The sequence below is a fragment of the Schistosoma mansoni genome (genome assembly GCF_000237925.1).
Source record: "Schistosoma mansoni, WGS project CABG00000000 data, supercontig 0173, strain Puerto Rico, whole genome shotgun sequence".
In the NCBI taxonomy this organism is placed as follows: Eukaryota; Metazoa; Platyhelminthes; class Trematoda; order Strigeidida; family Schistosomatidae; genus Schistosoma; species Schistosoma mansoni.
In genome coordinates, this window is record NW_017386059.1 from 560,760 (window position 1) to 573,774 (window position 13,015).

Below are 13,015 nucleotides of genomic sequence, written 5' to 3' on the forward strand. Positions count from 1 at the left end.
TCTGATTTCATCAGTAAGTATTCTATACCACTGGTTTGATCAGTCTTCGCTGCTAAGTGTCTTTGTGTCATGTTTATTATGTTTGTTAACTCTAACGCTAACAATGTGAAATTATGTTCCTTGATAAAACCTGATTATTCAGTAGGTTAATCGGTAATTGTTAGTGAGAAGTAAACCGGATTAAGGCACGTTATGTGCATGATCGTGACGGCGCACGCTGATTGGTTAAATCTAAACCAATCAGCTGTGGCAGATTATTGGAGAATCATCTAGAAGCTTCTTATGCATATACTATAAATATATGAACGTTTTTCTAACCATTGATTGCTGTTCACCTACCCTAGTTATTTTGAATACCATTTCGTTCCTGTTCAACGTGTTCTGATTTTAGGGTCTTGTCGAGTGTCATTTTATAAGAATACTAAGCAATAGGATAAGCTGGGTCGTTGATTAGTAGAACAATTATAACAGTAATATTCGGAACTTTTGGAGAGACAGGTGATAGCTGTTGAGTATCATCCAAAACTTAAACAAGTATCCAGATGTACATAAAACATACATACCCAAAACAGATTAAATGCATGTAGGTGATTTTACTTAACACCGTTACTAAATACAATGAAATTTTTTTCTGTATATTTCGTTTGTTTCTATAATAAGTTGATATTGTATTCAAACAGATAATTTCGATCATCGTTTTTGTAAACATACATTCCTGATATTAGAAATAAATTGTAAAATATAGAAAAAAAATTTATGACATATTACCAAATAACTGTGGCAGGCGGCTCAGCTACTAAACGTCCACTAAGTCTAACTGTTTCATTCACTTCAGCGGTGTAATCTTGAAGTTTCTTGGTAAATAATGGTTTAAGTCCTTCTACTTGTCTATAAAAAATAAGATAGATGAAATGCGTAAAAAAGGATTTGGAGTAGTACTACAAAATGATATGAAAAGATAACTGTTGCTCATCTTTAAATGAATATAAATGAGTGTTATGATTTGTGTATAATTGTACAATACATGCATATTACGTTGTATCTTAGATTGGGTATAAATAGCACAAGTTCTGGTCGGTATTACGTCTAAATGATAACAACCGATACCATATAGTAAAGATCACATTCTAACATACCCCATTAGTAACAAACCACAACATACAATTTGTTTTAAGTACAACAAGTTAAGCTAGAAAATTTTAAAAAATGCATTATATGGTTATCTAATTGTTGGTTTCGAACAATGACAAAATGCTAAACATTTATGTATAAATCAAATATGGATGTAAGAAATAAAATTATTCAAATCCTTTATTTTTTTGATTATTCATTTCAGTATGGTCAAATGATATTTTAGAATTGTTAAGGAGAGATAGCTAGCAGTGGAATCTAAGACACACGTTTCATCTTATTTGAAACATGTTAGCTGAATGTGCCTACATTTTAGAGCTAATATTGATCATATATCTCTGCTTAATAATACTTGTGACTTTTCAACGTTGTTATGTAGTTTATAGCTTTACTGAAAATTATTAGCATTTATTATTATTTTTTAATTCATCGGAAGGGGTTTTGTGATTTCAGCATTTTCATAGTTGAAATCATGAGTCAATTGAAGCTAGACCACCATGGAAAACCTGGAAATACTGGACGGTCGTTTTGTCCTATTCCAGGTTTCCTCAGCAGTGCGCATCCACGATCCCGCCTCGCGAAATTCGAACCCAGGACCTACCAGTTATGAGCCAGAGCCCTTAACCACTAGACCACTTAGCCGGCATCCGATGGTGTTAATGTCTAACTTCAACTAATCCTATTTAATACCCTAATCAATTATTAAACATTTCTTTTGTATAGAATTGGTTCAAACTCTAATACAGAATTAGTTTAATTTTCGATTGTTGATATATGAATTGGATGTAATTCAGTTTTGACTTCGTTTTATTGGATTCATTATAGAATTATTTACTATTTATTACCTTTTGACCTTATAACATTTGATTAATAGAAAGTTCATTTATTGCCTAAATAATATGTTATAGTTATATATATATAGTCATATATAGTTATATGAATAATTTCTTTTATTTAGATAATTTAAATAACTCATAATGTCATTGAATAAGAAAAAGAGAATTCAGCGAAGAAAATTTCTTTGTGTGGTCTATGTAACGTGCCCCACGTTACATAGGCTGCACAGAGCGATCACTTTCCAAACGCATCTCGGAACACTATCCGGCTTGGATCTTAAAAGGAGAATGTAAAAAAATTACTTGTTTGATACAGGAGCATTTAATTAACTGTGGACACATCTCTCCAAAAGATTCTTCTTTTAAAGTAATCTACAGAGTCAAAGGAACCGGATCGAAGGGGGGTGGAATCAATATTTTATGCACTGCTGAGACATTGGCAATTCACTAACTCAAGCCTGAACTTTGCGTGCAGAAACGATTTGTCCAACCTCTCACCCTTCTTTGGCCCAAATACCCTTTCTGTACTTTAATTTGATTATTATGGATTTTTTGTTTTTTAAATTATTGTTTTGCATTTTTAACTCTAATTCGTTTTTATTATTACCTTATACAAGTCTCCTTTATTATTATTCAGCCTATTATTATGACCTTTGTGTTTGTCAATTTTCTTCACATTTGTCAACTGGACTATTATCTGACCCATAAATTATTTTCTTCCTCACCCCTTTGATTATTATGTAACCTCATTTGTTATTTATTGTCGAATCCATTTATAATGTAATCTTTCCTAGCCTCCTGTAGACATATATTCTCCATATAACTATATATACGAATGTACAGCTTAAGTAAATGATTTCGTCGAAAAGAAAATTTTCTTCGCTGAATTCTCTTTTTCTTATTTTATTTACTTAGATTAACATCCGAAAAATAATCAGTAAATGACTTAATCTCAGAAGGGGGTTTGTGGAGATTTTAGTAATTTCTGAGAGATCATTAGTCAATTGAAGCTAGACCATGAAGGAAAACGTGGAAGCACTGGACGGCCGTTTCGTCCTATTGTGGGACTACTCAGCAGTGCGCATCCACGTGAGATTCGAACCCTGGACCTATCAGTTTTGCGAGAGAGCGTTTAATCATTAGACCATTGAGCCGGCATTCAACGATGTTAATATCTAACTTCAACCAATCCACAAAATTGAGCAACCATTCACCAATGTCTTCAGTGAGTTGATATCTCCCAACAGACCTGATTGAACTCCACTGGTTACTGCTTCTCACTAGAACTCCAGGAAATGCCTCATGAAGCTAGTCACTAGTGAGCATATGATCATTATCAGAAGGGGGTTTTGTGGAGATTTTAGTAATTTTATATAGTTGAGAACATGAGTCAATTGAGTCCCACAATTGGATGAAACGGCCGTCCAGTGCTTCTAGGTTTTCCATGGTGGTCTAGCTTCAATTGACTCTTGATCTCAACTATATAAAATGACCTAATCTGTCAAATTAACCAACCATAAAGTATTAGGTAGATAAAATTAACTGGTAAGAAACAATAAATATAGATTATTTGTTAGTTTACACTTGTCAGAAAGTGATATTTTGTACTCATAGTCAAACTGATCGAATTGATGTATCAAATAGAGTTTATTGACATCGATACTTAGGTTTATTAAGCGGATTCTGATTTAACATTTAAATAAACATACATTAAATTGTGATGGGATTTTCCATTTTTTTATGGGGTCAAAGTATATTTTATACAGTATCAGGTTTTGTGAGCATTATAGAGTTCCAATAAGTTTTAAATCATAAACTGATCTTAATTAGATCACCATTGAAAACCAGGAACTGCTGAACAGCTATTTCGTGCTAGCATTGAACTCCTCAGCACTACACACCCAATAACAAGGTATTCAAGACGCTTATCTACCTCACGCAATCAAAAAATGGCCTCGCAATATCGTTGATCGATTGAAGTTAGACGTTAGTACTGTTAAAAAGGTGCTCAGAAGTCTAGAAGTTAAGTGTCTGCGTTTAAGACCGGAAGTCCTTATTTCCATTTCGCGTGACAAGATCGTGAAAGTGCACTGCTGAAGAGTCCCAAACTAAGGTAAAAAAAGCTATCAAGTACTTCCCGGTTTTCAATTTCAGTCTAGCCATGATCAGTTCGTTATTATGAAACTTGTAAAAATATATCTTGTACATTTTAATTGGCCTATCCATTTGGAAGCTATACTTTATCAGCCTTTTTATAAAAGGAACAAGAATATTCATAAGAAAAAAATGGAACAATAGATGGATCAGAAAAAATATGTCGACTGTATACTTATATCATACCAAATACAACTATCTATATTCAAATAATTTTCATTTTTATTGTGTTGATTACGTAACTGCTTCATTACTACAACTAATATTAATGATAATAAAAACAGAAAGTCAGTAAAGTTAGTAGAAATAAACTTACGATGGGATATATGGTGTCATTTGTAGTTTTTGTCCATTCACTGACAGATCACCTGTCGTATAATATTCACCAGATGGAGTAACAATATGTAGTGTATAAGTTCCAGTTAAATCTGGTCTAACATTTGGTATTGTCAGTGCAATCCAATTACCTGTTTGCCACACAACAAAATCAGCAGTTGATTCAGGCTGTTAATATAAAAACAAGTGAAGATACAATTTTGATGATTTAGAGTAAATATCCTATTTAGCAGAATTTATGTACAGTTAGATCATATTTAGTTTAATTTTGCAAGTAATAACTGACTACTGTAGTGTTGATTCATTATACAAACAGGGATCAGACAACTTTTTTTAGATTATGACTGAATAAGCAAGTCATTTTAAAAGATGTTAAGCTTGTATATAGTTAGATAACCGAAATATAATAGACTTATTTCAATCAGTTAGGTACTTTGATCGGACAATGTTCTTAGCCTCGCATGACAAACGAACAAAATATACACTTTATAGACTATCGGGCAAAGTAATGATAAGAAATGGTTAAGCTTGTATTTCTCCTGTGTATTATACTTTTTATCAATAAAATAGCATTAGGGAAAGCTAGAAAGAATTAACTGACTAAACAAAAAGATACCTTGAATAGTACTAGCTTCGCATAAACATTATTCATAATGGATATATCTCATTTATCAGTTGGAATTCAAAGAATTGTGAATAGAAATAAAAGTCATCTCGAATATCAGTGGTATTCTAAACAGAAAATTGTAAGTGCATAGGTTTCTCTTTATGGAACCAAGCAAACAACATCATATTGTCATAATACATAATTGTAGTTATAAATACACGTTAATACTAAACAGATTAAAGATTCACTAGGTTTTAAGTTACATTCAAAATAATCTCAATTAATAAAGAATAAATGATTCGGAAAGCTTTTTCACTTTGATCTCAACATCTTGAGGGTTATAATCAAAGTTAAATTTATTGCACTGGGTTCGAGTCCCAGAGTGAACATCAATTTTGAGATGCAGGTAAGTCCGGCTGACGAGTCTTAAATAGGACGAAATGCTTGTCAAACTGGATTCTACTGCTAGCTACTATCCATCTTTGCTCACAATGCTTGTCAATTTAGGCTATATCGAGGCAATACACACAGTATGCACATATGATCAATTGCAGTCCTAAACGTCAATGGGAAGATTCAACCAAACAATACCAAGTGAATATTTTGTAGAAATAGTTTTAGAAATAAATTGTCATGAAAACCTTACATTTCTGATCTAATTGAGAATGAAGCAAACTCCTTGAAACAGGTAAATAAAGTTGAGAAAACTGTCATTACGAAGATATAGAAAAAAATTACCACTCATTATGTCATTATATCAGAAGCTAAATGACATACTCTATTAACCAAAACGAAGGCTGAAATAATCAGACTATTATGATATATGCGAATAAAATTAGGGCTTTCATTATTATTTACTTCATCAACAGAAAACTAGTAATATGGCCTACATTAAGGAAGGACTTTTAACTGTTTAGTAAATTGTTGTTTGAATTTATAACGAAGATTACTCTTTAATTAACATTACAACGGACAATCGGAATATTCTACTGTTAATATTTATCTTGGTAATCTCGACTTTCTCATATAGGCTTATATCTGTATGATTTTAACAGAGTGCTTAGCATAACCCCTAGCCGTAGACAACTTATTTATATAGTCAATGGATAACAATAATATTACTGTATACATCTTCACGATGTAGATTTTAAACGTATTTCACTTCAAATGAATCACATTGTTACGAATGATCAATTTTACATTTAATTATGACTAAGTAAAGTATTTAGTACAATAATATTTCTGACTCAATTTACTGTTGGAAATTTTGTTTTCGGTTATTTCCTTGTAGACATTCAGGTCAGAATGACAAGAGAACAGTTGAGATTATTTGAGTCTGAATTCATAAAATTATCTCATATATCATTTTAGATTCATTTCTCTGATACTATTAGTTCAAATTTTGACTAATGTTCATCATAAAGTAAGATTTGTATGAAATAATTCTATTGTAGTAAACAAGAACACAAGTTGGGACAACCAAATGTATTCGGATATGATATTATAGAGTTTCTTAGTAAACTTTGAGAACCATTCAGTAAATACTTCATTTCAAAAATATTCATTAGTTGTCTTAGACTTTGTTGTCCCTTCGTTTCCATAGCAATTACTCTATGTTCTCATTCTCTTCTGTTTGATTTCCTCAACCTTCTGCCGCCAGGTATTCCACTTTCGATTAGTGACACATACTACTTATATTTATTGATATCAGTAGCATACACCACACTATGTTTATAGCACACGAAAAATCACTTTATTCTACGTCTTGTCATATGTTTCATGTAGATCATGAAGCAGATAATCCCACGGGCAATGATCTAGTTTTTCCAAGTTGTAAGTGTATATTGGCAGCCTCAGAAGCAGTAGGTCTCAACATACACAAAGGAAAAAGCAAAACTCTCCGATACAACACAACATGCATCAATCAAATCACACTTGATGGAGAAGCTCTGGAGGATGTTAAAACATTTACAAATCTGGGCAGTATCATTGATGAACACGGTGGATCTGATGCAAATGTGAAGGCGCGGATCGGCAAAGGAAGAGTAGCATATATACAACTGAAGAACATCTGGAACTCAAAACAATTTTCGACCGAAACGAAGAAAAGAATTTTCAATACAAATGTCAAGACAGTTCTACTGTATGGGGCAGAAACCTGGAGAACAACGAAAGCCAACATCCAGAAGATACAGGTGTTTATTAACCGTTGTCTACGCAAGATACTTCGGATTTGTTAACCAGACATTATCAGCAACAACCTGCTGTGGGAGATAACAAACCAGATTTGAGCGGAGGAAGAAATCAGAAAGAAGAGATGGAAGTTGATAGGACACATAACTGCGTCACAAGGCAAGCCCTCATATGGAATCTTGAAGGTCAAAGGAGAAGGGGAAGACCAGTGAATACATTACTCCGAGAAATGGAGACAGATATGAGAAAAATGAACAACAATTAGATAAAACTAGAAAGGAAGGCCCAAGAAATAATAGGTTAGAGAATACTGTTCAGCGGCCTATGCTCTATTGGGAGTAACAGGCGTAAGTAAAATAAGTAAGTAGTAGCTATTCAATAGTTAGAAATAATTTATACTTTCTAATATTACATAATAACATTTTGTATGAACAAATCGATTAATCAATCAATCAAACAATTAATTAATTAATTAATCAATATTAGTATAACTTACATCAATAATTTTTTCATTGAATAACCATTCAAAATTTTTTACAAAAATATTATTTTTTAATTCAACTGCTAATTTCATTGTTTCACCTTGTTTACAAATATATTTAGATAATAATTTTGTAGAAAAAATTTTTTCATTTTTATTATTCTCATTCTCATTTTCTTCTTTTTTATTATCATCTATAATTGGTGATAAATAAATTGTATCATTATTATATTGAATTGGTTTATTTTGTTCATTGAAAATTTCTTGTTTTTCATTATTATTTAAGTTGAATTCTATTAAAAAAAAATTAAAAATAAAAATAATTTAATATTTGAGATCATGAGTCAATTGAAGCTAGACCACCATAGAAAACCTGGAAGTACTAGATGGCCGTTTCGTCCTATTGTGGGATTCCTCAACAGTGCATATCCACGACCTATCAGTCTCGCGCGAAAGCGCTTAAAATCTAGACTATTGAACCAGCCGGCATCCAACAACGTGAATGTATAACTTCAACAGCTTAACGAAATTTAGTGACACATCCACCATTGTCTTCAGTGAGTTATTAGCTCATAACAAAATACTTTTCAGACTAGAAACAAAACATGATAGAATTTTTAGGATTCATTGTAAGACAAAATAGTGGTGAAACTTTGTGTTGTATAAAGTATAAAGAATTGTTATATCCTAGTGAAGAAATAAGTACAGGTAACTTCTGGGACCCATTAATGGACGATTATTCTACATATATTCTTATTGTTTAACTATTGAGTAATTAGATTGTGTATATCTGTATTCATCTTATTATAAGCTTCATTTTGACCCATAAATTATTATTATACGAATTAATGTCCCTAAATTATAATCACTTTATTGATTATTGTATCCCACATTCACAGCCACATTTGGCTTGATATCGTACAAATATTATTTCCTTTTTTATGGTGTGATGTGGCCTGTCTGTCTAGTATGTAAACCGAGTATGCTTGAAATAAATGATTCGCATAACAGAAGCTGCAATTGGTGTTCTGGACTCAATTGGAAGGGCTAGGCGGACAAGGGACTAATAAGGACGCTAGACTACTCATACTGGTCGAACGTCATTGATTTGTCACAGTGTTAAGATTAGACAATTCGTATTTCGATTGGTAGATAATTCACGAGATAAAAGCCGGACATAATACCACAACGAATTAGCATAACAAGAATGAACTACTAAGTTAAACAAATCTATAGTATTATTCAAAGTTAATCTTATTCTGTTTATTAATGAAAAGCAACGACATATCACAAGATATTAAAATATTTTCAGAAGGTTTCTGATTTGGTCATTACCTATATTGCTATTAAGTTTAGTAGAGTTCCATAATTTTCAGAAAGCTCAAGGCCATTTAAGATGCTATAAAAACCCTAGATTTTTTGTACATAAACTAACCTTGGAGTAAAGCATTCTTTTTCTTTCGTATTCAAGTTACCGTGTGGATTTAGCCCGGGAGGTACTATAAGAGCATGCGGAACCAAATCTAGCGTTCACTCAGAAGTCTTATCACTTTTTCGATCTAATGCACAATGGCCGTAATTAAGTTGAATAGCAAAACGTTTTTTCCTCATCAAAATCTTAACATCGTCAGGTCATCACTTATGATTCACTTCATGTGCATATTCTACTTACTCGCTGTTGTTACATCGTAGCGGGAAAGTTGAAACTTGTGAGACTATTTTTCGGATTATTATCATCTATATTTTTCAGAAGGGGATTTGTGGAGATTTCAGTATATTTCAAAGTTGAAATCATGAGTCAATTGGAGCTAGACCACCATCGAAAACCTGGAAGCACTGGACGGCCGTTTCGTCCTATTATGGGACTCCTCAGCAATGCGCACCCACGATCCCGCACTCGCGAGATTCGAACCCAGGACCTACCAGTTACGATTAATTATATGTACCCTGCCACATGTGGTGTGATTGTGTTTCAAGTATTTTTTATGTGGTGTATTGTGCTGTTTCATAATTCCTTTATATAAGCCAATGGGTGTTTGAGGTAATTATTTGCTGGGCTATGTTTATTAGTTTGCGTAATTGCATACAGTAGGAACTGACTGCTGACATTTGTTTGAACTCAAGGCAAAAGATAAGTAAAAGCTCGTGAATAAGCGGATTAGTAGGAGTGCAGCTTGCGTTGATTCAAGGTTCACTGTACCGGTCAGGACGTACAATGAGTCAAGTACAGAATCCTAGGGTATCAACGAAGCAGGATAGAAAAAATCATAGTCAAAATTCTTATTGATGCATTTGGCATGCGATGTCGATTAGCATCACAAGTCATGACAGTAAACAAATCGAACTCTGATGACTTGTTTTAAAATCTTGGCGCAGTCGTTATCATAATGTGTAACAACTAGCCTCAGTCATATCTAAAATTTTGTAGGCATCTTACAACGATTATTTTTTCTTTAAGATTTTGATAATGACTACATGAAATTGCTCAGTTTACCAAAACGAGAAAACTAGTCGGGAGTGGAAAAGATGATTATTTCAGATATCATACATACACTAATCAATTAGGTTCAGTTTTACAAAAGAAAAAGAATTTCTAGATGTCCATCGTCCACTAAAATGCATTTAAAATTAATAAGGTTGTTGATGCTTAAAGTTTCCTAGTGAGTTTCTTAATATTAAATTTCGGCTTGTTGAGCCGAGAGTATACGGTCACCACCACTTATTCTGACAGCAATTCGATTTTATAGGCTACAATTCATTTTATCTCACACGATATGAAAATCAATCTGTTACACACCTACGTGATTTATTCTGACATTTGGATTGATGAGCTGGATCTAATCTTTCCGTATTTTCTGTCACCCATATTTTCGGCCTCGTCGATTACTCGTGTGAGACCTTGAGTACGTTTTATACATGTGTGTATGGTACTACTTATGTGTCTATCCACTCCCTATATTTCTTACGTAAATGAATCGCCTTGCTACTCTCCGAGTAAGCTGGATCTTTTATTTGCTAGCATTTGTTAGCATATCTGAAGTTTACGTGCCCTAAATACAATATGTATCAAACTTTGATGTATTGTTGTTTTAAACATGTTAATTAGACAGAACATATATGAAATCAAGTAGGAATCATATTTCATTAACACTATCATTGTTCAATCTTATTGGAGTCAGATAAGGGAGACACCGAAATATTATGCTAACAATGGAGAGAAAAATCGCACTTAGTACTGAACATGTGATATCTATAGGTGAGTCACACGAATTTATTTGAATGAAATGTAACAAGTGACCGATATTCTTAATGTCAAGTAATAGATTAATTAATACATACATTGAGCTAATTAAAATTCTTTGGTCGGTTAATATACAAATTGAAGATCAATTATGTTAGAATTTGTAACTTACCAGCTTTTATGCACTTATGTTGTTCTTTAGTTTTTTCCTCTTTACTTTGGTCATCATTCATAGCGTTAGTTTCCATATATTTTTCTTCACCTTTTAATGATTCAAACTCTACATCATTTTTATCAACTTCTGTAGTTGATTCTCGATGCTTCTTACGTTTTTCTACTTGTTTCTGATCCTCAATCAGTTCTGTTTTGTTTGAATCTTGCTCACCGACCATTGATTGCCTCCTAGTGCTAACATAATTGTCGTCATTTTCCCAATCAACATTTTTCGATTTTTCTCTCTTCTTTTTCTTTTCCTCTTTTCGTTGTTTTTCCTTACTTTCCGCTTCATTCTGTAAGGCATCAGTTGTTGATATCGTATCAAGTACTTCCTGACTGTTTTTGCCAATTTCTACTTCAACCAGGTTCATCTGTGTTTTCGGTTCGTTTTTCTGTTTATTTTTGATGTAATCTTTAGTTAAGTCTTCATCATTTCCTGTGGTAGTAGTGTCAGTGACTGATCTATTCTTTTTTGTATCTTTTCCATGCTTTTTTGTTTTACTTTCTCTACGTTGTGGCTTCTGAACTGATTCCGTAATAATTTGTTGATAATCCTCAAATGATTCTGGTTGTTGTTCACTTGATTTTCTGTTGAATATTCTGTACTAACAATAGATTCAGTTTTATCAATTCCTATCTTTTCGTCATCTTTCGTCTGCTTACTAGTCTCTTGACCAGTTTCGTCATTTCTCTCTTTCTTTTTAGCCTTTTTAACCGATTTCAGTTCTAATTCACTGTTCGTTTCCTGATCAATCAAATTTTGTTTATTTTGAGATTCAGTGCTTTCTGAATTGTTGACATCTATTGTAAATTGATTGTCTACTACTTTCACTGTCTCGATCTCATTCTTTTCTTTTTCACCATTGTGTTCCAGAAATTCGTCTGCTTCACTCTTGTTTCCTTCCTTTTGATACTGACCATCTAACTTATTTTCTTTTTTCAGCGTTTGTTTTGTTTTATTCATTTCATTTTCCACTTTGATTTGATCAACTAGCTTTTCTATGTTCTTATCATCATCCTTCGGGGACGATTTACTTCCCCTTCTCTTCTTTCCTTTCTCCTCACTTTGTTTCTCTTCTGATTTCGTCACTTTTTTCTTTCTTTTTCCTTGCTTATCGTCACTAGGTGGCTCAAATGTTTCACTTGACCTAACAACTGCTTCGTTTTCTTCACTATCTTTTTCTCCCCTACTAACTTCACCTACCGTTCTCATTTCGGAATCAGTTTCAAGGATCGTTTTGATTTCTTTCTTTTGTCTTGTTTCTTTTATTTGTTCTGTTGCGCTTCTGGTATTTTTTTTCCGAGATGTTTCTGATTCAGGTTTTAATTCAGCATCCTCGTCTAGTTTCGTTTTCATTCCTTTTTGCGTCTGGCCCTTCGTTGGTATTAATTTCTTATCCTCATCTTTCCCTTCTTTATATCCTTCTCCATCTCTTTTATTCATGCTCATTTCTTTTCCTTCTGTGTCATCTTTTATTGTTTTTGATAGTGGTCCTTCTTTGTCTGACTTATGGCTAGCCATATCCTCATCTTCCTCCATTTTATGCTGTTTTTTTTCTGCCTCGTCCTTCTCTTTCTTTATCTCGGCAATCTCTTTATCCTTTCGCTTCGTTTCGGTCTCCGCCTTTACTTTCCTCATTTTGGAAACCTCTCTTTCCTTTCGTCTCAATTCGACACCTTCTCCTCGTGTGCCCTTGGTTTCTTCTTCCTCTTTTCGTTTCCTTTCAACTTCTTCTTCTTCCTTCTTGACAGTCTCTTCCTCTTTTCGTTTCGAATCAACTTTCTCTCCTCGGTGCTCTCAGATTTTCTTCCTCTTTTCG

The 13,015-nt window shown here is 33.1% G+C and overlaps 1 protein-coding gene across 1 annotated transcript in view; it reads right to left on the reverse strand.

Annotated features, from left to right (window-relative positions):
- The window catches only part of Smp_153170 (serine/threonine kinase), a gene marked incomplete at its 5' end in the record, with an annotated part of 72,797 nt that extends 59,963 nt beyond the window's left edge, over positions 1 to 12,834 (reverse strand). The window contains 5 exon segments of the mRNA XM_018796409.1: positions 769 to 888; positions 4,438 to 4,625; positions 7,754 to 8,031; positions 11,152 to 11,611; positions 11,617 to 12,834. Coding sequence (XP_018646898.1) covers positions 769 to 888; positions 4,438 to 4,625; positions 7,754 to 8,031; positions 11,152 to 11,611; positions 11,617 to 12,834 — 2,264 coding nt within the window.
- Between the last annotated feature and the right edge of the window lie 181 nt (positions 12,835 to 13,015).